The sequence below is a fragment of the Myotis nattereri genome, assembly GCF_964212035.1.
Source record: "Myotis nattereri genome assembly, chromosome: X".
NCBI lineage: Eukaryota > Metazoa > Chordata > Mammalia > Chiroptera > Vespertilionidae > Myotis > Myotis nattereri.
The window spans coordinates 143631473-143655409 of NC_138078.1; the positions used below are offsets into that span (position 1 = coordinate 143631473).

Sequence of the window (23937 nt, forward strand, 5' to 3'; positions counted from 1 at the left end):
ACACCAACATACAGACCAAGGCCAAAGGAGCTCTGTGAGGCCTCTGAAAACCAGTTAAGAAACTTCAGCAATAAAACAAATGGCCGAAAAATAAAAGCTGCACTCACAATGCTAAGAAATCTCATGGTAACTTTGCTCATTTTCGTCCCATCACTTTCCTGGTACAATGCAGACAGACTGGGAGGAAACCACCCAACTACTAACTTCTGCCTTGGGATGGAATGAAAAGAGTGGCATTTGCTTGCAGAGTTCTGGTTAGATAGAGGCAGCCTGGGGGCACTGGTTTATCTCTTGCCTGAAGGAGCACTGATGGAAATAGAGGCATAGTTTGTATATCTGGTTGGAAGCTATCAAAAGCAGTGGTTGGAGCCATGGCACAAAAGAGTTGCAGGGTTACTGCAGATCTGTGGGTGTCTGGGTATAAGATATTACAGGCAGAACAATAATATAAACCAACTAAGGGCTTGAGAAGAAGTGAGGAAGAGACATTTTGGGAAATTAAGACATTCAAAAGTAGTCATATGTACAGAGGAACTGGAATTTAAAAATGTACAAGCCCCCAAAAGACCCATCTCCACAAGTTTTGAGAGAACAGGTAAATGTGGCACCACCAATGGAAACAAAGAAAGCTCCAGTAAGTGACCTAAAGAAATGGAGAGCAATAAACTGTCAGACAAAGAATTCACAATAATCCTTTTAAGGAAGTTTTATGAACTACAAGAAAACGCCAAATAGACAAGTAAACAAAATTAGGAAAATAATACATGAACAAAATGAGAAGTTCAAAGAAGAACCAGCAACAATAAAAAAAAACACCCAGAAATTCAAAAATACAATAACTGAACTGAAGAAATTCAATAGAAAGTTTCAAAAGTAGACTTGACCATGTGACCTGAACATTAGAAATTACCCAGTTAGAGGAGTGTGAATAAAGCCAATGGGAATTATGGGGCACAATGAAAATAAACAAGTTTCATATTGTGGGAATTCCAGAAGGAGAAGATAAATATAAAGGAACAGGAAGTATATTTAAAGCAATAATGGCAGAAAAATTCCTGATCTTGGGGAAAGAAATGAACATCCATACTCATGAAGCCCTAAAGATCCCAAATAGGTTGAACACAAATAGGGCTACACCAAGATGGATTATAATTAAGTTGTTAAAACTAATATGCTGCCGAGACCGGTTTGGCTCAGTGGATAGAGCGTCGGCTTGCGGACTGAAGGGTCCCAGGTTCGATTCCGGTCGGGGGCATGTGCCTGGGTTGCGGGCACATCCCCAGTGGGAGATGTGCAGGAGGCAGCTGATCGATGTTTCTCTCTCATCGATGTTTCTAACTGTCTCTCTCCCTTCCTTTCTGTAAAAAATCAATAAAATATATTTTAAAAAAAATAAAAGTAATATGCTAAGTGAAATAAGTCAGTTAGAGAAAGACAATAAGTCAGTCACATGATCTCACTCATATGTGGAATCTAATGAACAAAATAAACTGATGAACAAAATAGATTCAGACACATAAAAGCATGGAACAGACCATTAAATCTCAGAGGGAAGGGTGGGGGAGGGTAGGTGGGTGGGAAGAAATCAACAAAAGAACTTGTATGCATATATGCATAACCCATGGACACAGACAATAGGATGGTGAAGGCCTGGGGAGTGAGGGGGATGGGCTAGAAGGGGTCAATGGGGAAAAAGAGGGACATATGTAATACTTTCAACAATAAAGATTTTTTTAAATCAATAAATATAGCCCTGGGTGAAGATTAAAAAAAACACCCACAGTGTTGCCTGCCCCAATTTTTTTTTTTTAACATCAGTGTTGGATATAATGTTGAATGCCAACTGGAATTGAAAAACAATTAAAATAAAAAATAAAATAAAAATAAGTGTTGGAAAAAAAAGTTAAAGGGAAAGAAATTTAAGATCAGCAAAAGCAAAGAGAGACGTTAGATACAAGGGAATTCCCATAGGCTGTGTGTGGATTTTTCAACAGAAACTTTTCAAGCCAGGAGAGAATGGACTGCCATGTCTGTCTTAGTATGTTAAAGCAATCTTTTTTATTTTAATTTCATTTTTATTTTTTAAAAATACATTTTTATTGATTTAAGAGAGGAAGGAAGAGGGAGAGATAGAAACATCAATGATGAGAGAGAATCACTGATCGGCTGCCTCTTGCACGCCCTCTACTGGGGATCAAGCCTGCAATATGGAACCTGGGATCCTTCAGTCTGCAGGCCGACGCTCTATCCACCCAGCCAAACTGGCTAGGGCTAAAGTGATCTTTTATAGCACTCAAGTTTATAATTGTCTTCCTTTAGGTTTCACAGATATGTTTCAACTAATTGGTAGGTATTGTAAAATCATTTTTTATTAGTTGTTTCTAGTATATCGGGATGATTCTGATTTAGGGAGTACATGACTTTAATTAAAGCACTTGTTAACCTTACTGTGAGAATTTTACATGAATTTTCTTGATGTTAGAGATATAAAATTACATGTTTTCCAAATAATGATCTGTACTATTTTTAATAGTGTCATGTTTATTTACTGTCGTTTTTAAAAAAGTATTTTTAAAATTTGACAGGGTTCTTCTTTTTATTCTTCTTTGAATGAGCTTTTGCTTTTAAAATGACACATCAGTTTCATTATTACAGAAGTATTTAAAGAATAAAAAGCAGACTGGAATTGTTACATGTGCAATGTGATCTCAATTATATAAAAGTCACATCTACACATAAGCATATAAGAATAACTGGACAGATATGACAAAATAGTAATAGCAGTTACCTCTGAGCAATTTCTTTCTTTGCTGTATTATACTTTATTTTTTAAATGTTCCTTTTTATTAAAAAACAAGTAAAACATAAAAAATAGCTATAAAAATCACACCAAAAATTACTTAGTACAACTACTGTGATCATCTTAATTCTGTATTCTGACATAGAAATATCTGGTAGACAGTAAAGGAATAGGTTGAAGATGGCATCTATTGGCCTAAATATGAATTCCATTAAAGAGATTCTATTTATAATTACCTTTTTCTGAGTCTGAATGAGTTCTCGGTCCACTTTGGACATTAAAAATGAGCCACCATCATGTTCCATCCAGTAAAATTTCAAGCCCTTTAAATGTACCTTTTCATCCAGTTTTAATCTGTGGAGGAATAAAAAGAAACGGGTATGAACAAATTACTTATATATACTCACTAGTTCAATCCTAACAATTGAGTATTTGCTTTAGTGGGGCTCCCTCCCGCCCCCAGAATTTTGTGCCAGAAATAGTGATAAGCCTTTAGAATTCATACTTTCAATTAAGAATATTACTCTGTCCACATGAGAAAGGATAGCATAGAATGGTCAAGACTGAAGATGGAGTAAAAAGTCAGAAGGCTCTGGTGAGAAATTATTGTAGCCTATATAAGAATTATAACCATGGTGATAGAAATGTAATGATGTGGGAAATAATTATGAGGTAATCTTCATTGGAGATTGCTTAGACATAGGAGTAATAGAGATGGGGAAGCAGGCTTTTGTGGCTGGGTTGATTATGGTACAGTCACTGAAATTGGGGAAGAGAAGTAGTAAATCAGTTTTGTGGGGTTTGGAAAGAGAATGAAAATCAGTTTCAGACACACTGAATTTCAAGTCCTTGGGATGCCCTGGATGCTGGTTAATATACACTCCTGTAGCTAAGGTGAAAGGAAGGAATTGGAGATGTATATTTGTGAATCCTCTATATGTATGGGAGGTAACTGAAGTAGCAGGTATAAATGGAGTCTTCCTGTGAGGGTGGGGAAAGGGAGAAGAATGAATTGAGCCAAGACCCTCTAGGGCAGTGGTTGCCAACCTTTCTGACCCCGCAGACCACTGGCTGGCGACCGCTGCTCTAGGGTACCAGTATTTTAAGGATGAACCACCAAAAGAGATAAAAGGAAAGGGCAGAGATGTAGGAGCTGTATCAGAAGAGTGTGAATCACAAAATCCTGAGGTAGAGATTGTTTCAAGAAGAAAGGAATAGTCAATAGGGGTCACCAGATATAAGATCAGAGAACTTGACAAAAAAATTTTAGCGGCGGAAAGGTGAAAACCAGTATGTAGTTCAGGCATGTTAAAGATGTTAAGCGCCCAGTCAGTCAGTGGCAACTGACACTATACTTTCCATCCAGAAGACAAAACAGGCTGGCACTTAACGTGTTACCCAGTAATGGAAAAAAGATCTGAGAGAGTACTGGAACATGCGATCCGGAACATGGCTCAAAGTGTTTAATACCAAAGCAAAAAGAAAGACATTTTATCTACTTAAAGGGGAAAATGAGAAGTTAATGTCTGGGGAACTAGAAAGTTTGATGTAAGGAACTGAAAAAAGTCCCACAGATTGCATTTTCTTGGTAAAGTAGAAAGTGGGACCATTTATTGCTGCTGTGGAAAGTATAATAAAGAGCTATAAAGGGAAATGGGCAGATTTCTAGGCTATATCAATGTCCCAATAAAAGTTTGGAAAACATGTGTGGTGACCAACAGAAGAAGCACCAGAAAGGCCTAATTTAAAGTGGGATGTCTATATATTCAAATTGACAAATGAACTACAATAACCCACTGCTTTCATCCCCAAATAGGCCTCTCTTTGTGTCACACAGTAAATTATTTTTACAAACGATCTTCCCAGTTTGTGAAGCATAACATCCACACATACAAAAACCCCCTCTCAGAAAAACAAAAGACCAATTCTGTGGTTGAGGACTAAAAGCTTCCCTCTATGTTTCTAATAAGCAAAAGGAGAAGGGATTGCCTGGGCAGGAAGGAGAGAAAATAAAGGAAAGAAGCGAACATACTTTTTGATTCCAGGTCCTGCCATGACCCTCAGCATGGGGGCCAGGTCTTCAGCGTAGCGGCACATGGGACCAGTGCACTGAAACCGCTCCTGGGCTCCCTTAGCCACAGGGAACTGGCCATTGTTGGAGACCACACCTGAAAGGTTGGACACTCGGGTTAGCTGTCCAGAATAAGACATGGTCCCCCATATGAGTAGAATCATATGATTCTTAGCTTTTTCTGACCGACTTACTTCGTTTGACATATTCTCAAGGTCCATCCATGTTGTTGCAAAACAGAAACTCATAGACACAGACAACAGTATGGTGGTTGCCAGAGGGATGGGGGTTGGCGGCAGTAGGCAGTAAAAGGGAAAGGGAAAGGGGGCCAAATATACGGTGACGAAGATGATTTGACTTTGGGCACACAATACACTATGCAGATCATGCATCATAGAAATATACACTTGAAACCTATATAAACTTATTAACGAATGTTACCCCAATAAATTTAATTTAAAAAGACATGATTCCTGAATGTTGTATTTCATCATCATGTTTAATCTTTCTTAAATGTGGGGGGTAGAACTTCCAGTACAATATCTAACAGAAGCAGCAAGAGCAGACGTATTTTTCTTGTTACTGATCTTTGGAGAAAAAGTTTTCAGTTTTCACCAATAAATATGATGGTAACTATGGGTGTTTTCATATAGGCCTTCTTTTTTTAATATAAAAAAACTCATAGTGTTTACTATTTGACAAATACTTTTCTAGGACCTTTACAACATTAACTCATTTAATTTTCATAACAACCTTATGAAGTAGCTATTTTGGCTATACCCATTTTACAGATGAGACAATTGAGGCAGACATTAAGTATCTAATATTACATAGTTACTAAGTGACAGAATACCTAAAGTCTACCTCCCCAGACTGTTATCAATCACTAAACCAGTGACTCTAAACTTTTGGCTTCAGGATCCTTTTATATGCTTCAGAATTATAGGGGACCTTAAAGGAATTTTTGTTTACACAAGTTAAACATATCAATATTTAACATATTAGAAATAAAAACTGAAAAGATGTTAAAACATTTGTGTTAATTTGCTTAAAAATAATAGTAAACTCATTATACGTTAGCACAAAAAATATTTTATAAAAAACTATTTTCTAACACAAAAATATATTTAGTGAAGAGAAGGTCATTCTTTTACATTTTTGCAAATCTATATAGTGTTTGATTTAAAAAAAAACAACACCTGGATTCTCAATATATGAGATTTTAAAAATCTTAACAGATAATTGTTCATATTATATCAAATCAGGTCAAGTCCTATTTCAGACAGGATATTTACAATAAGAAATCTGAAATTTTATCAATGAATTTCATATTCTGTTATACTAAAATCCACTGGTATATCTCTTGCTCTGATTCAATCATTTTATAATTCATAATTTTGTAATACCAATCATTAGGGATTTGAAAAATATTCACTAAAATACATATTACATATTACTAGTATATTCATTTTATATTAAAAAATCCATTCACATCACCACTGATCTCTAAGGAAAGTGCTTAATTATTGCAAGGCTGTTAAGCTAATGGTGGTAGATGTAGGTTTCCCAAATTTCTAATTTTTGTTTGTATAAGGTTCTTAAAATGCATGAGTAAAAGCCCAATCCAAAGTAAGAGATAGATAAATTAATCTGCTATATGTATTTAAAAAGTATTTTGTCCCATTTGACCCAGTGTTCCCACTTCTAGGAATATATCCCAAGAAACTAGAAGCAGCAATCAGAAAGGATATATGCACCCCTATGTTCATAGCAGCACAATTCACCAGAGCTAAGATTTGGAAACAGCCTAAATGCCCATCAGCAGATGAGTGGATTAAAAAACTGTGGTACATCTACACAATGGAATACTACACTGCAGTAAAAAAGAAGGAATTCTTAACCATTTGCAACAGCATGGATGGAACTGGAGAGCATTATTGCTAAGCAAAATAAGCCAGTCAGAGAAAGAGAAATATCACATGATCTCACTCAACATAAACTGATGAACAAAAGCAGATCCAGAAATGGAGAAGCATCGATCAGAACATCAAACTCAGAGGGAAGGCAGGGGAAGGCGGGGGTAAGGGGGAGAGATCAACCAAAGGACTTGTATGCATGCACATAAGCCTAACCAATGGACACAGACACCAAAGGGATGAGGGCATGAGTGTGGGGGGGGGAGGGGCAATGGGGGGATAAGGACATATATGTAATACCTTAATCAATAAAGAAAAAAATTTTTAAAAATAAAAAGGTAAAAAAAAGTATTTTGGCAATTTTTTATTCATAAGAAAAAAATGACTGATGGTTACCAGAGGGGAGGGCGATGGGGGGCTGGGTGAGAAAGGTGAAGGGATTAAGAAGAACAAATTGGCAGTTACAGAATAGTCATGGGGATATAAAGCACAGCATAGGGAATACAGTCAATAATATTGTAATAACTACGTATGGGGCCAGGTGGATACTTGAAATATTACCTGAACTATGTTGTAAAGTATATAATTGTCTTACCACTATGCTGCACACCTGAAACTAATACAAGATAATATTGAATTTACACTGTCATTAAAAAATTTTAAAAGGATAAATGAATCAATGAAAAGAGTCAGGAATGTATTAAATATATAAATGCAAATTGAACTGCTTGAAGGTGCAAAAAGTAGCCTACGGCATGCACTTTTTTTACCTCGCTTTTTCTTACTTATCCCTATGGTGACATGAATTTTTAGTGTCTACACCAGTGATGGCGAACCTATGACACGTGTGTCAGAGGTGACACGTGAACTCATTTTTTGGTTGATTTTTCTTTGTTAAATGGCATTTAAATATATAAAAGAAATATCAAAAATATAAGTCTTTGTTTGACTATGGTTGCAAATATCAAAACATTTCTGTATGTGACACGGCACCAGAGTTAAGTTAGGGTTTTTCAAAATGCTGACACGCCGAGCTCAAAAGGTTCGCCATCACTGGTCTACACTGTGGTTGTTGAAACCAGAAAGATTAAGAAGTATCAAGTAGGACAGCAGCATCAGGGTAGCCTAAGTTGTTTTTATTTTCTTACTTTTTATTACAACTCATTAGATTTTGCTTAACTGAACAAAATTGCCTCTGCACCTTATACCAAGGGACAGGGAAGTTTTCTAACCCACCTTTGCATCCAAAAATAAGCAAATAAGAATTTGGTAAGGACTGTGGATCCAGGAGAGTCAATGAGGACGCCCCATTCTAACTCACTGTGATGTGTGTGTGTGTGGGGGGGGGGCAGGGGGCGACCTGGAGAGTGCAAACCTGGGCAGATGCCCACTGGCAAGACAATTTGTGGAAGTCCAGGTAGGCTGAGAGGAGATTCCAGCAGGCAACTGATGCAGGGGAGAGGCAAGATTGGGTGCATAGAAAAGAGAGAAACGCATTAGGCAGTCCCCCCTTCCCAGGGCAACACTGCAGCAGAAGTGATCACTCCAGTAGAATAAGTGTAATACTGTGACCTCATCCACCAAGAAGGAGGAAAGTGATGAGTGACTGCCTTGTTACCCCAAATGTGAGAGTGTGGCTGGAGAAACCCATTTCTATCCCGCAGCACTCACATTTCTGAGGAGGGCCCTCCATGACAGGGGTGGTGGGGGAGAAAGGGAAGGAATCTGATAAGAATAGCAAAGGGAATTGAACACAGTTCCTGTTGTCAACTTCAAGACTTCAGCAGGAAGTCTAACCACAAGCCTCTAGGAGTACCCCCCATTTGAAGATATACCCACAGAGCCCGCGGGCACTACCAGAGCCCCAAGTACTAAACCAACACCTAACCCTATTTTGCTGCTGGCTCCTTGTGTGTGCTTCCAAATGCATCTGCAAGAACAAGCTCCGATAGAAAAGGTCAAAGTCAACGGACAAGGAAGGACCACAAACTTAGCTATCGCACCACCTTTGGGAATATAAGAGACAGGTTTCCAATAACCAGCCTGGTGCATTGCAAGGGGTGGGGGGAAACCCTAAAAACAGCCCTAGCTGGTTTGGCTTAGTGGATAGAGTGTCAGCCTGCGGACTGAAGGGTCCCGGGTTCGATTCCAGTCAAGGGCACATACCCGGGTTGTGTGCGCGACCCCTCCCCCCCAGTGAGGGGCATGCAGGAGGCAGCCTATCAATGATTCTCTCTCATCATTGATGTTTCCATCTCTCTCTCCTCTCCCTTCCTCTCTGAAATCAATAAAAATAAATATATTTTTAAAAAGCCCTAAAAACATAGTTAAGTTGGCATCTTCTACTTCAAATGAGAAAGCAGAAGTACATACATACAAAATATTTAAAAATCAAGAAATATGGCATCATAAAAGTAATTATTATTATCTAGAAACCAACTTAAAGGCCTAAAATATTATAACCTAATTAATAAAGTATTCAAAATAGCTGGTGTAAAAAAATTCAACAAGCTATAGAAACTCAGAAAAACAATGAAATCAGGAATAGAATGAATAAACAGAAGGCTTTCTTTACCAAAGAGATTTAAATAATAAAAAAGGACCAAACAGAAAATCTGGATCTGAAGAATTCAATAACTGAGATAAAGAATGATGGGTAGACCAGATAAGAAAAGAATAAATGACTTGAAATATAGAAATAATAAAGTTTGATTTGGAGAAGGAACTAAGATTTTAAAAAAGCAAAGAAGGCCTATGAGAGCTATTGTTTTCATTGAGAAAGGCAAATATTTGATAAATGGGGTTCCAGAAGGTTAAGAGAAGGAAAAGTTGGCAGAAAGTTTACTTAAATAAATAATAGATGAGAACTTCCCAAATGTGGGGAAGGACTTGCACATAGAAGTCCATAATTCTAATAGAACAGTCTATTATATCAATGCAAAAAGACCTCCAAGAATATCATAATAAAACTGTCAAAAATCAATAATGACAAGAGTATTATAGGTAGGTGAGGAGCCATTACAATTGTTACTACAGCAATGCATGGGGAACCATGAGAGACTTTTATGAGCAATTATATGCCAACCAATTGGATAACCTAGAAGAAATGGGTAAATAAAAAGAATCTTGAAAAACGCACAACACTAGAAGTATCATGCTTCCTCATTTCAAAATATATTATAAAACTATAGTAATCAAAATAATGTGGTACTGGCCCAAAAACAAACACAATAAATGACTGAAACAGAATTTAGATTCCAGAAATACACCCAGGCTTATATGGTCAATTAATCTATGATAAAGGAGGCAAGAATATACAATGGGGAAAAGAGAATCTCTTCAATATGTGGTGTTGAGAAAAATGGACAGCTACTTGCAAAAAAAATGAAACTAGAGCACTTTCTTACACCACATACAAAAATAAATATAAAATGTATTAATAGTAGACTGTAAACCATAACATTTCAAGAAGAAAATATAGGTAATAAACTTTGACACTGGCCTGTGTAATATTTTCTTGGATGTCTCCCCAGACAGAAAAATAAAAGCAAAAATATACAAGATTACAAAAAACTGCCCTGACGGGTGTGGCTCCATTGTTTGAGCATCGTCCCACACATCCAAAGGTCACTGGTTCGATTCCCAGTAGGGGTGTGTATAGGAGGCAGGGCACATACCCAGGTTGTGGGTTCAATCCCCAGTAGGGGTGTATATAGGAGGCAGCCATTTGATGGCCCTCTCTCACACAGATGTTTCTCTCTCTTCCTCTCTCTCTAAAATCAACAAAAATATATTTTTAAAAAGATTACATAAAATTAACAAACAGTGAAGGAAAACATCAATAAAATGAAAAGTCAACTCACTGAATGCTAGAAAATATTTGCAAATAATATACTCAATAAAGGGTTAATATAAAAATATATAGGGAGCTCATAAAATTCAACATAAAAACAATCAATCCAATTAAATATGAACCGAGGATCTGAATAGACATTCTTTGAAAGAAGACATACAGATGGCCATCAGATACTTAAAAAGATACTCAACATCACTGATCATTGGGGAAATGCAAATAAAAACCACAGTGAAATATTACTTCACACCTGTCAGATTGGCTGTTATAAAAAAATAAAATAAATAACAAGTATTGGCAAGGAGGTGGAAAAAAGGGAACCCCGTACACTCTTGGTTAGATTGCAAACTGGTGCAGCCACTATGGAAAACAGTATGATGATTCCTCAAAAAACTAAAAGTAAAACTTACATAGGATCCAGCAATTTCACTACTGAGTATCTATCAGAAGAAAAAAAACCCCAATAATTTGAAAAGACATGTATACCCCTTATGTGCAGGTTTACTTATTTATTCTGAATTTTGAATTTGTCATCTGCCAAATAGGTATAATTTCTTCCTGAAAGGTTTACTGTAGAGAATAAATAATTAAAATTAGTCATGGTAGACAACTTGTAGAGTACCTGGCACAGAGCTGATGCTCAATAATAGTAGCTATTTTTAATACTGATAAATATATATGACCATACTTCTAGGTAAGATTATCCTGGTAGGTACCAAATTTCTGTGTTGCTATGAATCATAATATTAATATTATTACTATATTAATATTACCAGGGGAAGGTTTGTGTCCAAATATGCCATTGAAGAATGCAGGCATTCGAATGCTGCCACCAATATCAGAGCCCACACCAATCACTGAGCAGGCAGCTCCCAGGGTACAGCCCTCACCACCTATGGGAAATGCAAAATACTCCTTTATAATAAATAAATTAGATTACTATTTGCAAATAATGGTTATTACTATACTTGCTCATATATTGACCTTTACCAGAGATCTTTATATTCATACTGGAGGCCGGGTGCATGGATTTGTGCACTGGTGGGGTCCCTTGGCCTGGCCTGCGGGGATTGGGCCGAATCCATGCACCAGGCCTCCGACATCCCGAGGGGTCCCAGATTGCGAGAGGGCACAGGCCAGGCTGAGGGACCCCACCAGTGCAAAAATCCATGCACCGGGCCTGTAGTATGCATATAAGATCTTTGGTTAATCTCTCTCCACCCTCCACCCTCCCCGCTTCCCTCTGAAATTCATCAGTCTGTTCCATGTTTCCATGCCTGTTCGTTGAACGTCTGCCCCCTGGTGGTCAGTAAGCATCATAGTGGTCGAACAGTCAAATGGTTCAAAGGTCGAATGGTCACTCAGGCTTTTATATAGATGACTTTGAGTTACTTTCTAGTGTACCTTCATTAGATTTTATAAGTTGAGGAAACTGACGCACTGACTACACCTTCATTATGTTACCAAGGTCACAGAGCAAAAAACTGTCAATGTTCTCTTTGGCTCTAGCTTAAGCACCATATTTTACTAACCCACATATATGCCTTTAGGATTGATAAAAGCCATGTAAATTCTAGTCTCTAATATACTCTCTGATATTTTCCTCCTACATCACACTTGTTGCTCATTCTTAATCTCCTTTGCTAGATATGCCTCTCTTTTTAACCTTGAAAATGACAAAGCTCTATCATGAGCCCCAATTCATGTTCATCAACACATACACCTTGGCTTTTTTTGCATCCATTCTAATAGGTTATAGTAGACTAGATACTGTACCATGCTTATGATGATAACTCCTAAATTATTTTAAACCCAGATTAGTACTCTGTCTTATATAGGCTACTTGACAACTCCACTGGGTGTCTTACAAACATCTTAAACATAACATGTTCAAAGTGGTATTCTTAAATCATGCTGCCCCCATTTGTCCTTCTTCTTCCCATTTTCTCCATCTGAATGAATGCCTGTACCATCTCTCTAGTCAGAAACCCTACTGATTTTTACTTCTCTTTTTACCTTTACACCCACCCCTCCATTACCAATCTATCATCAAGTCATGGCCGATCCAGTCTACCTTTAAGATATATCTTGAGCCGAAACCGGTTTGGCTCAGTGGATGGAGCGTCGGCCTGCGGACTGAATGGTCCCAGGTTCAATTCCGGTCAAGGGCATGTACCTGGGTTGCGGGCACATCCCCAGTGGGAGATGTGCAGGAGGCAGCTGATTGATGTTTCTCTCTCATCGATGTTTCTTTTTTTTTTTTTTTTCATTATTTAAATGTTTTATTTTTTTTTTTATTGGTTAAAGTATTACAAAAGGTATTACATATGTGTCCTTTTTTTCCCCCCACCCTAGACAGTCCCCCAGCCTCCCCTATTCCCCAGTGTCTTATGTCTATTGGTTATGCTTATATGCATCTCATCGATGTTTCTAACTCTATCTCTCTCCCTTCCTCTCTGTAAAAAATGAATAAAATATATTTTTAAAAAAAGATATATCTTGTGTCCCATCTACTTTTCTCCATCCACACAAACACTAGTTGAATCCACTATCATTTATTTCCTGGACAACTAAAATAGACTTGTAATTTCTCGATTTGCTTCAGCTTTTGTTCCTCTACATTATCTGACCTGGACAAAACTTTTTAATTTCATCACTAACTCCTCTCTGTCTTACTCACTACACTGGGTTTCTTTCAGTTCACTGAACACACTAAACATGTTCCCACCTCAGGCTTTTGCACTTCCTGTATTCTGTAATTAGGATTATTTCTGCTTGACCCACTACCCCCACATCCACTGAAGGGTTAGCTGTCTCTGATCCTCTGGATTTCATCATAAAAATCACCTCCTTAGAGAGGATTTCCATGACCATATCTGCTATATTCCTGTACTTACTGGAGTTCCTGGCATACAGCACAGTTATCAATGCTTAGTATCCTTAGAGTATTTTTATCACCTTTGTCTCAGGAAGATGAAATTCTAAAGTTAAACAAGCTTCGCTAACTCACGTTTTTCTTTCTTTCCCTTGTGCCCGCTCTCTCTTTCTACACACACACACACACACACACACACACGCACGCACGCGCACACGCACGCGCACACACACATGGACCAATAGTATGAATGTTCGTTGCCTACATTGCTCTTCATCAATCTATGAAAAATTCTGTAATTGCCTTTACCATAAACACCTAATTATGACTTTCCCAGAGGTTTGTGCAATAGTATCTGTACCCCCTCCTCAGTGACTCACTAACAGATGTTATACTCACCAGAACTTCCACCTACAATATGCCGTAAATCATACGGGTTGTTGGATCGGCCATAGACCTTGTTACTGGATTCATACCACATGCACAGCTCACTACAGTTGGTTATGCCCAGAGGAATGGCACCAGCTTCCTTCAGATATGCCACTACAGTGGCATCTGTTTTGGAAATGGCATTACGACGATTCACAAGGCCAGAAGAATTAGGCATTCCTGTAAAGTCCACAAGAAAAAGAAGTTAAGCCCTAGCCAGTTTGGCTCAGTGGATAGAGCGTTGGCCTGCGGACTAAGGGGTCCCAGGTTTGATTCCAGTCAAGGGCACATGCCCGGGTTGTGGGCTCAGTCCCCAGTGGGGGGTGTGCAGGAGGCAGCCAGTCGATGGTTCCCTCTCATCATTGATGTTTCTACCACTCTCTTTCTCTCCCTTCCTCTCTGAAATCAATAAAAATATATTAAAAAAGAAAAAGAAGTTAAAATATTAAAATATTATATAAAAATAGGAACAATTTACTGAGCACCTTCAATGAACCAACCCAGCTATTGTGGGTGATTTGCTTAGTACTGACAGGTGATATGACTTAATAGAAAGTAAACAAGACTTTGGAATCAGAACTAAGTTCAATTTATATTTCTGTAGCTTACCAACTCTACAAACTTTGGGAAAATCTTTTAACTTTTCTGATTCTCAATTTACATAGGAATAAATGAGATATTGAATGTAAAGTAAGTGAACATATTTAATAACTAAAAGTGATTAATACAGCTCAGCTGGTGTGGCTCAGTGGTTGAGCATAGATCTATGAACCAAGAGGTTACCAGTTCGATTCCTGGTCAGGGCACATGTCTGGATTTTGGGCTTGATCCCCAATAGGGGGTGTGCAGGAGGCTGCCGATCGATCAGTATTTCTCTCTTATCGATGTTTCTATATCTCTATCCCTCTCCCTTCCCCTCTCTCTAAAATCAATAAAATAAAATAAAAATTTAAAAAAGAACAGTACCTTGTAGCTGGAAAGCTTCTTTGACTGTCAAAGGAACCCCAAGGAAGGGCCATTTCTTTTCCAGGGTGGCATCATCTTCCATCTCCTCTGCAAGCTTTTTATCTACATCCTGAGCCTCCTTCTTAGCTGCCTCAAACCTAGAAAAAATGGAACAGAGCTACATAAAGCTGTGGACCTTGAGAAAGAATATACTTCTAAGAAAGGCTCCTGATGGCTAACAGCTCAAATTTGAAAAACAGAGCTTAGCAGCCATTTCTACACAGGAGCCTCTCATGCAAACTGCACTTTACAGAGAAACCAGCACTGAACTACTGCCTCTGCACTAGACTGCCTTCCTGCACTGTGTTTCTGCCATCTGAGCAAGCCCTTGTGGAGAAGTTCCTGGAATCCTATTTCAACCAATAGGACAGAGGCTTCCCCTGTACAGAGCTGTGCAGTTATATCCTCATCAGTATCTTCACCAACTAATCAGAGAGGCTCCATTCTGACCAATCAGGATAGTGCTTTTTGGACCAATCTAACTGGGAAGATTATAGTCAGAGTCTATTTCAATCAAAAAATCTAAATAAGCATAACCATTTATAACCATAGATTTTTCTGCATATATAGAGCTAGGTCCAAGGTAAATTCATTAGCATTTGTCAAGCAAAGTCAAATACCCCAGGGTATTACACATACCTATAGGCATCTGGCCACAATTTTGGCCTTTGAGACATGAAATATGACAACCATCTTATAACAATCAGAAGATCTAGCCTGAAAATAAGTCTGACAATCCAGGATATCCAAGGCAAAGGACTGAATACATAAGTTATTGATGATATTTTTCAGTTGCTGAGTTAAGTATGTGGCTAACTACCTAAGGACTTCCTATTTAATGGCATAATATATTTTCCTTATTGTTTTCAGTCCTTTTGAGTCGGGTTTTCTGTTATTTGCAGTGAAAAGCGTCTAAACCAGTGGTTCTCAACCTTCCTAATGCTGCGACCCTTTAATACAGTTCCTCATGTTGTGGTGACCCCCAACCATAAAATTATTTTCCTTGCTACTTCATAACTGTAATTTTGCTACTGTTATGAATTGTCATGTAAATATCTGATATGCAGGATGTATTTTCATTGTTCGCGACCCACAGGTTGAGAACCGCTGGAACTAACAGAGTTGGCAGGGCACTTTTAATTGGGTGGTAGGGACAGAAGCTAGATTTCAGTGTCAGTGTAAATAGGAGATAAAGACTCAGAGAAAATAACTGTTGACTACATTTTGCAGACGCTTGCTTATGTGAGAAAAATAAGAGCATTATGATAGCCAGTTAGGTACAGCAAGAGATTCATCTGAAAATATTATAATCCGCTCAGCCATCATGGCTCACTGGTTGAGTGTGGACCTATGAATCAGGAAGTCATGGTTCAATTTCCAGTCAGGGCGCATGCCGGGATTGCAGGCCCGATCCCCAGTGTGGGGCGCACAGGAGGCAGCCAATCAATGATTCTTTCTCATCATCGATGTTTCTATCTCTCTCTCCCTCTTCTTCCCTCTCTGAAATCAATAAAAATATATTTTTTAAAAATGAAAATATTATATTCTGGCTACTAAGAATACACAGAATCTGGCCACTTAAAGGCACTCTATTAGAGTGGTCAGGATCCAGACTTTAGAGACATGCTTACCTGGGATGGTTATGTGACCTTCCAAGTAACAATTCCTTAACTCTCCATTTCACCACCTATCCTATATAGTGAAAGCCTAATATGCAAATTGACCAAACGGCTGGCAGAACAACCGGCTGCTATGATGTGCACTGACCACCAGGGGGCAGATGTTCAATGCAGGAGCTACCCCAGCCCACAGGCCCCAGGCCAGCCAAGGCAGGTACCAGCGGGGGGCCCTGACTGCCCCGCCAGTCACCCCACAGAGGGAGGTGACCTGCAGCAGCGGCAGGGGGCGGGACTGGCAAGTGGGCAGTGCCAGGCTGGCCAAGGAGGGTGCCAGCGGGGACCCCCGATCGCCCCGCTGGTCGCCCCACAGATCATCCCTGATCGCTGACCAGGCCTAGGGATCCTACCTGTGCACAAATTTTGTGTACCGGGCATCTAGTAAAACAATAAGACCTACATGATTTGCCAATGCGTAAAATACAGTGCCGAGCACACAGAAGCCACTCAATAAAAGGAGGCTATTACTGTCATCATTACAAATATCATCAAGTTCTCCTGACAGTCAACAAAATCTGTCAGGAAAGTCAAAGGATTAGGGTGTTAGCAGACTAAATCAAAGCCAAATTGCCCACATCACAGAATTCAGAGAATCGGCAACATAAAGTTTAGGAAATAGGCTGTAAGCCTTTATATCAGAAAGAAACAATGAGAAGAACTTCAGCAGGTATTTATTCAACATGTCTTACGAGTATGATATTATCAGCACCATTTACTGGCAGCCTATTTGCTGGTGGTGAGGCACGGTTCCTGGGACACTTGACACTTAGGAATTTCCCAGCCAGTTAGCACAGCGCGGTCAGATTCCTATGTCCTATTCCTTCCAAGTCTAGAGCAGAGGCCTTTCCAAAGGCCTTAAAAGCCCTGTTGTTAATGCTGCCCAAACTTAAGCCACACATAATCAGCAAATGCAGAGAACGCTAAGAGAAGGTTGTATGGGTAGAAAGGAAACTAGCTACCGTTACACATGGGCTCAGGTCCACAGGCAGCACTAAACTTCTGACACCAAAGAAAGCCCTGTAATTTTAGCCTATCTACAAGCAGGTGCCCAAGAAGAAGACTCCTCACCCCGCCTCTGTAGAGACAGACTGAGAACACGTCCAAAGGGAGGCTGCGACACCAGAATGATACATGGGCTAGGCAGTGTGGTGAGTGAAAGACTTTACTGAGGTCTGAGAGGCCTTTTAAAAAAATATGTTTTTACAATGGAATACTATGCTGCTGTAAAAAGGAAGGAGCTCCTACCATTTGCCACAGCATGGATGGACCTGGACAGCATTATGCTAAGTGAAATAAGCCAGTCAGAGAAAGATAAATAGCACATGATCTCACTCTTTGTGGAATATAATGAACAACATAAACTGATGAACAAAAACAGATCCAGAGACAGAGAAGCATCGATCAGATCATCAAACCTCAGAGGGAAGGCAGGGGAGGGTGGGGGTAAGGAGGCGAGATCAACCAAAGGACTTGTATAGCATGCATATAAGCATAACCAATGGACACAGACAACAGGGGTGTGAGGGTATGAACGGGGGGGGGGAGTATAGGGGAGGATAAGGACACATATGTAATACCTTAATCAAGAAAGAAAATAAAAATAAAATATATGTTTTTATTGATTTGAGACAGAGAGGAAAAAAAGGTGAGGGAGAGAGAGAGAAACATTGATGACCGAGGCACATGGATCGGCTGCCTCCTGCATACCCCCCCACTGGGGATTGAGCCAGCAACCTGGGCATGTGCCCTGCCTGGCGATCAAACCGGTGACCTCTCAGTGCATGGGACATCACTCAACCAACTGAGCCACACCGGCTAGAGCTGAGAGGCCTTTTTAATACTATATATCCTGCCTGCTCCCAGTGGTCTCATTAGAGCAGGGTCCAGGAGAGCAAAATCCAAGGATGATTCCACCCTCATGCTCTGGTGAAAAGCTGTACACCCACTTCACCTCTATAGCAGAAGCTACACAGACTGCCATCATTATCTGGTTTACTTGTATTCATTTTTCAGAATTTTGTTTTTACATCACTTCCTCCAGAAAGCCTTCCCTGACACTTCTCCAGGCCTGGATAGGTATACCTCCTCCACCCACAGTATTCTCTTTCTTACAGAGCTTAAGCTCCACTGTGCTGTAAACAATAGCTATTTGTATATTTCAACCACCAGACAAGGAGTTAAAAGAGGCCAGGGCCTGTGTTTTGTTCACCTTTATACCTTCCAATACCTACCACAGTGTCAGGCACATAGTAGGCATTGAACAATGTCCAGTGGGTGAGACAATTAAGGTCACAACTAGAGGCCCAGTACACAAAATTCATGCACTGAGGGGGGGGGGGGAGTCCCTCAGACTGGCCTGCATTCTCTCGCAGTCCAGGACCCCTCAGGGGCTTGCTGCTCTTTACCACTCCACTCACTCACTGCTCCTTAGTGCTGCCGCAGAGGTGAGAGAGGCTCCTGCCACTGCCGCTATACTCATCAGCTGTGAGCCCAGCTTCTGGCTGAGCAGCGCTAACCCTGTGGGAGCACACTGACCACCAGGAGGCAGCTTCTGCATTGGGTGTCTGCCCCCTGGAGGTCAGTGCATGTCATAGCAACTGGTTATTCCACAGTTCGGTCAATTTGCATATTAGGGTTTTATTATATAGGATGGCAATGCAACTCTGAATCAAGCATTCTATACCCCCACTTTATGATGAAACTGGGAAAACTCAGGGTTGTTGGTGTGTTGTTTTTCTGCTAACTAATGCTCTCTTAGAGCCTCAATTACAGGGTGCTATAGACTGAAAGGCAAGGAAAGAGGTGAAGGGGTTTGCTTCTTCCAGTTTGTTTGTTGTTCCTAATAACCCTGTCCCAACAACCGCCTTTCATCTAGACCAGGGGTGGGGAACCTATATTCTGCCAAGGGCCATTTGGCTATTTATAACATCATTCAAGGGCCATACAAAATTATCAACTTAAAAATTAGCCTGCTATATTTGGTCAAACATCTCATTAATTCATCCCTAATGCCTTGGCAGGGCTAAACCAAATGATTTCACAGGCCTTATCGGATGTTCCCCACCCCTGATCTAGGCAAATCTAGTTAGTTCGAGCTTCCTATTTCTTTCCACACTCTAGAACCAGTCTCACTGTACCCCCTCCGAAGTACCAGTATCAGGCGGCTGCCCCTCAGAGGTCAGAATCATAGCTCCATGAGGTTTCCTCTTTAAGCTTCTGAGGCAGCAGCAGCTAGACAGCACCCTCCCCTCCCCATGTGTGTCTAGGTCAGGGGTGGGCAAACTTTTTGACTCGAGGGCCACAATGGGTGCTTAAACTGGACCGGCGGGCCGGAACAAAAGCATGGATGGAGTGTTTGTGTGAACTAATATAAATTCAAAGTAAACATCATTACATAAAAGGGTATGGTCTTTTTTTTTTTTTAGTTTTATTCATTTCAAACGGGCCGGATCCGGCCCGTGGGCCATAGTTTGCCCACGGCTGGTCTAGGTCCTAGCTCTGCAGGAATCTTTTTTGACTTTCTTAATTCTGATAATGCCATTTTTTCCCTTTGTCCTCTCAGATCTAAGGGTGGTAGTTATTTCCTACATTCGTTATCTCTGTGTTGCTCCAGGGCTACACTCTTGAGTTTTTTCATTCCTTAAAAACCTATTTCGACAATTCTGTATATTTTTTCAGAATAGTGTGGTTCTGGACCCTGAATGAAACAAAAAATGGTGAGAGCACAATGTGGTCTGGGAGCTCAGAAGCAGACTCTTCACAAAGGCTGAGATGATTCAATAAAGTGAAATTGAGATGTGAGCTGAGTGAGTTCTTGGAAAATAATTCAGCCAAATATAGAAGAGATAAGGAGAGGGGAAGAATACCAGGCAGAAGGAACGATATATACAAAGTTAGGGAGATCAGAGAGAGAGCACAATGGGTCAGGGGACATGGAGTAGTTCAGTAGCTAGGGAATAGGATATGAAGAAACAGGAAATGCCTGGTGTCACAGGAAATAAGGAAGAGCCATTAAAACTTGTTGAGTAATTGAAGTGGGCAGATCGTCTTTGGAAAGGAGGGGAGAAGCCAAGGGTTACACCCAGGTGTCTTGTTTGTGTGACTAGGCGGAAGAACAGGTTTGGGAGAAGTTGATGAAGTGGTAAACATTTTCTGATTAGTCTTTCAAGAGTAGAAAGAAGCTAGGAACCAGCAGATTTAGAGTCCATATTTTCTGCTGCTACTATATTTCGTAGCTGTGTGACTTTAATCACTGAACTGCCTTGAGAGACAGTTTAGTGTCAGGTAAACAGGGGGATAGCAATACAGTAAAACTGTGTATAATCATGAGGACAGTTCCATTTATGGAGCTCCTATTATATTAACCACCATAACAATACCAATAGCTAACGCTAATTGATTGATGTAAGGGCCAGTGCTGCATGCTTTACATATATTTTTCATTTAAAAATGTTTATCAATTTTGAGAGAGAGAAAGGAAGGGAGAGGGAGAGAAAGAGAAAAACATCGAAGTAAGAAAGAAACATCAATCGGTTGCTTCTTGCATGCACCCCGAACCCATAACCTGCCCCAACCAGGAATTGAACTTATGGGAGTTACTCTTAATCAACTGAGCCACATAGGCCAGGGCCATATATTTTTCATTTTGCCAATACTTTAATTACAAATACAATAGAAACATAATTAACACAGTGAAGCCATTTGGGTATACTTTAAGAGAGGCAGGAAAACCACTGATGTTACACATAGAATGATTAAACTTACTAAAATTATTTCTCAATCCACCCATGGCTTCTCTCTCTCCAAATCTTCAATCCTTTCACAGCTACTGCCCTGCCCCACTCTCCCTACCCCCATCAGCAGCCTCTCCATTCTCCTATGTGTAGGCCCACCCATCATTTTCAACGAGGACAGAAATTTAATTCTCCCTCAGATCTTTATTAGTATCCTCACACACAAAAACAAGTTCTACAACATAAGACCTCCCTCCTTATGACTCACACTCCTTAAAATAGAAAAATAAAAGTAACAGAATTTCCTTTTCTCAAATATTTAAAGATATAGTCAACAAATGAACCGCAAATTACATTTCAAATAAAAACCCAATGCAGAATCTGGGGAAACACCTATGGGATGAAGAGCTGCTAAAAGTGTTGGGAGGATGATACCAGTGTAGAGCTGGTCCATAGGAAAAGGAAGGGGACAAGGTTTCTGTGAGTTTTGGCACCAGATGTCTACATATTTGGATCATGGCTCTATTACATACTACCTGTATGACACTAGGCAAGTAACTTAAATTGTCTGGGTCACACTTTTCACATTTACAACATAGCAAATGTATTTTATGGAAAAGCTTTTGAAATTATTAAATTCAAAATGTATAAAGTGCCCCGGCCAGTGTGGCTCAGTAGTAGTTGAGCATCAGCCTATGAACCAGGAGGTTATGGTTCGATTCCTGGTCAGGGCACATGCCTGGGTTGTGGGCTCAGTCCTCAGTGCGGGGTGTGCAAGAGGCAGCAGATCAATGATTCTCTCTCATCACTGATGCTTCTATCTTTCTTTCCCTCTCTCTTCCTTTCTGAAATCAATAAAAATATATTGAGTCCATTCTTTATAAAAATTACCAAAAAATGTATAAAGCAACTATAAAGCATAATCTATTTCATGTAGCATTGTATTTCATAAAAATATTTTAAATATTTATAATTTCATAATACTGGTTTTCATTTTATTTACATGTACAGTAACTGTCAAGTGATATTTTTCCATTTTTGTAGTAATATAAGCTTTTATTTAAAAATAATTGACTTAAGTGATGCAACTTAATAAGTATATTAATTAACAATAGAGTTGCTATGCCAGCAAGACAAAAATCTTGAAGGTGCTATATGAATAAAATCTGGAAAATGCCGCTCTAGATCATGGTATGATAAGAACTGTGCTGTGTAGGATGCCACTGGAAAACAAATCCAAATTTTGTCCCTGTAATACTTCACAGCTCCCTGGAAGAGTTACTTAGTAACTGAGACACAGAAATCACATACATAATATCTTTTAAAAATACCATCTACTATACTAAATCCACATTGGAATGTGTAGTAGTAATGGAGTGTTCTCTGTATTAGAGTTGCTACCAAAAACAAATTATTCCAATAAGCGCTCAGTGATGCCTACCAAGTTCAGGCCTTGTTCTGGGTGATGAATATGTAAAAACCAACAAAATGTATTCTTTGTCATCAAAGATCTTAAAGTCACTGGGAGGTGAGAGGAAGCAGTCAGAAACATAAAAGCTCAACAAAGGCAAGAAGTGTTGCATTATAAGTTAGGGTAGGTTCCAGTGAGAAACCAAAGGAAGGACACAGAGGAAGAGGAGTCCAGGAAATATGCCAAGATGGCATGGCCACAGAAACAGGACAAAAACCATGACAGAGCAAAAATGCTCACCTGTACTTGACAATTCCATTGATCAATGGGTTCACATCCACGATTCTGTTGATATAAGCCTGAATGACATCTATGCATTTCACCTGCAAAATACAATAATTTATTTAACAGGTGTTTATTTGAAGAACTATTTATACACCCAACAAGCACTTTTTATTTAGGACATCTTCAATGAATTATCCAGTCCAGTCCATTGTGAGGAGGTAAAAGATGTCTACTTTGAAGCTAAAAAGTCACACATATGCCAGTATTAGAAGGCTCTGAACAATGGGTAGGGTAAAAGATATAAGCTCCCCTTTAAGTAAATAGAAATTAGAGTCCAGAGATATGATGTATATATATATATATACTCAACTAGCAAATATTTTTCTAGTAAATAACTAGTATAACAATAGATACCATTTTATAGCAATACCCTGAAATTTAACATTATACATCACCTTTGAAAAATCTAGGAGTTGAGGAGTGGAGACAAAGGCCGGGGAGGGTTGGGGGGCAGGAGGGAGGGGGGGTAAGAGATCAGCCAAAGGACTTGTATGCATGCATATAAGCATAACCAATGGACATAAGACACTGGGGGATAGGGGAGGCTAGGGGACTGTCTAGGGTGGGGGGGAAAAATGGACACATATGTAATACCCTTTGTAATACTTTAAGCAATTAAAAAAAAAAGAAATAAAGAGGATTATTGGAGTCTCCTGTAATATAAAAAAATAAATAAATAAATAAACCTCTAATGTTGATGGGGAAAAAAAAGCACATTAAGGCACAGTTTCCAGATAAAATATAGGACACCAAGTTAAATTTTAATTTCAGATGAATAGCAAATAATTTTTAAGTAGGTCCTAAATATTGCATGGGGATAATT

The 23937-nt window shown here is 39.4% G+C and overlaps 1 protein-coding gene across 2 annotated transcripts in view; it reads right to left on the minus strand.

The window, feature by feature from the left end:
* FAAH2 (fatty acid amide hydrolase 2) overlaps positions 1-23937 on the minus strand; it is a 49215-nt gene that overhangs the window by 17421 nt on the left and 7857 nt on the right. Inside the window, exons 2-7 of one of the 2 annotated variants that reach the window (XM_081115392.1) lie at positions 23070-23152; positions 14911-15047; positions 13915-14124; positions 11414-11533; positions 4833-4968; positions 3037-3154 (exon numbers count right to left, since the gene is read on the minus strand). In XM_081115392.1, the coding sequence (XP_080971518.1) occupies positions 3037-3154; positions 4833-4968; positions 11414-11533; positions 13915-14124; positions 14911-15047; positions 23070-23152 (804 nt within the window). The remainder of the gene's footprint in view (positions 1-3036; positions 3155-4832; positions 4969-11413; positions 11534-13914; positions 14125-14910; positions 15048-23069; positions 23153-23937) is intronic. The other variant, XM_081115393.1, reaches the window with a different exon arrangement.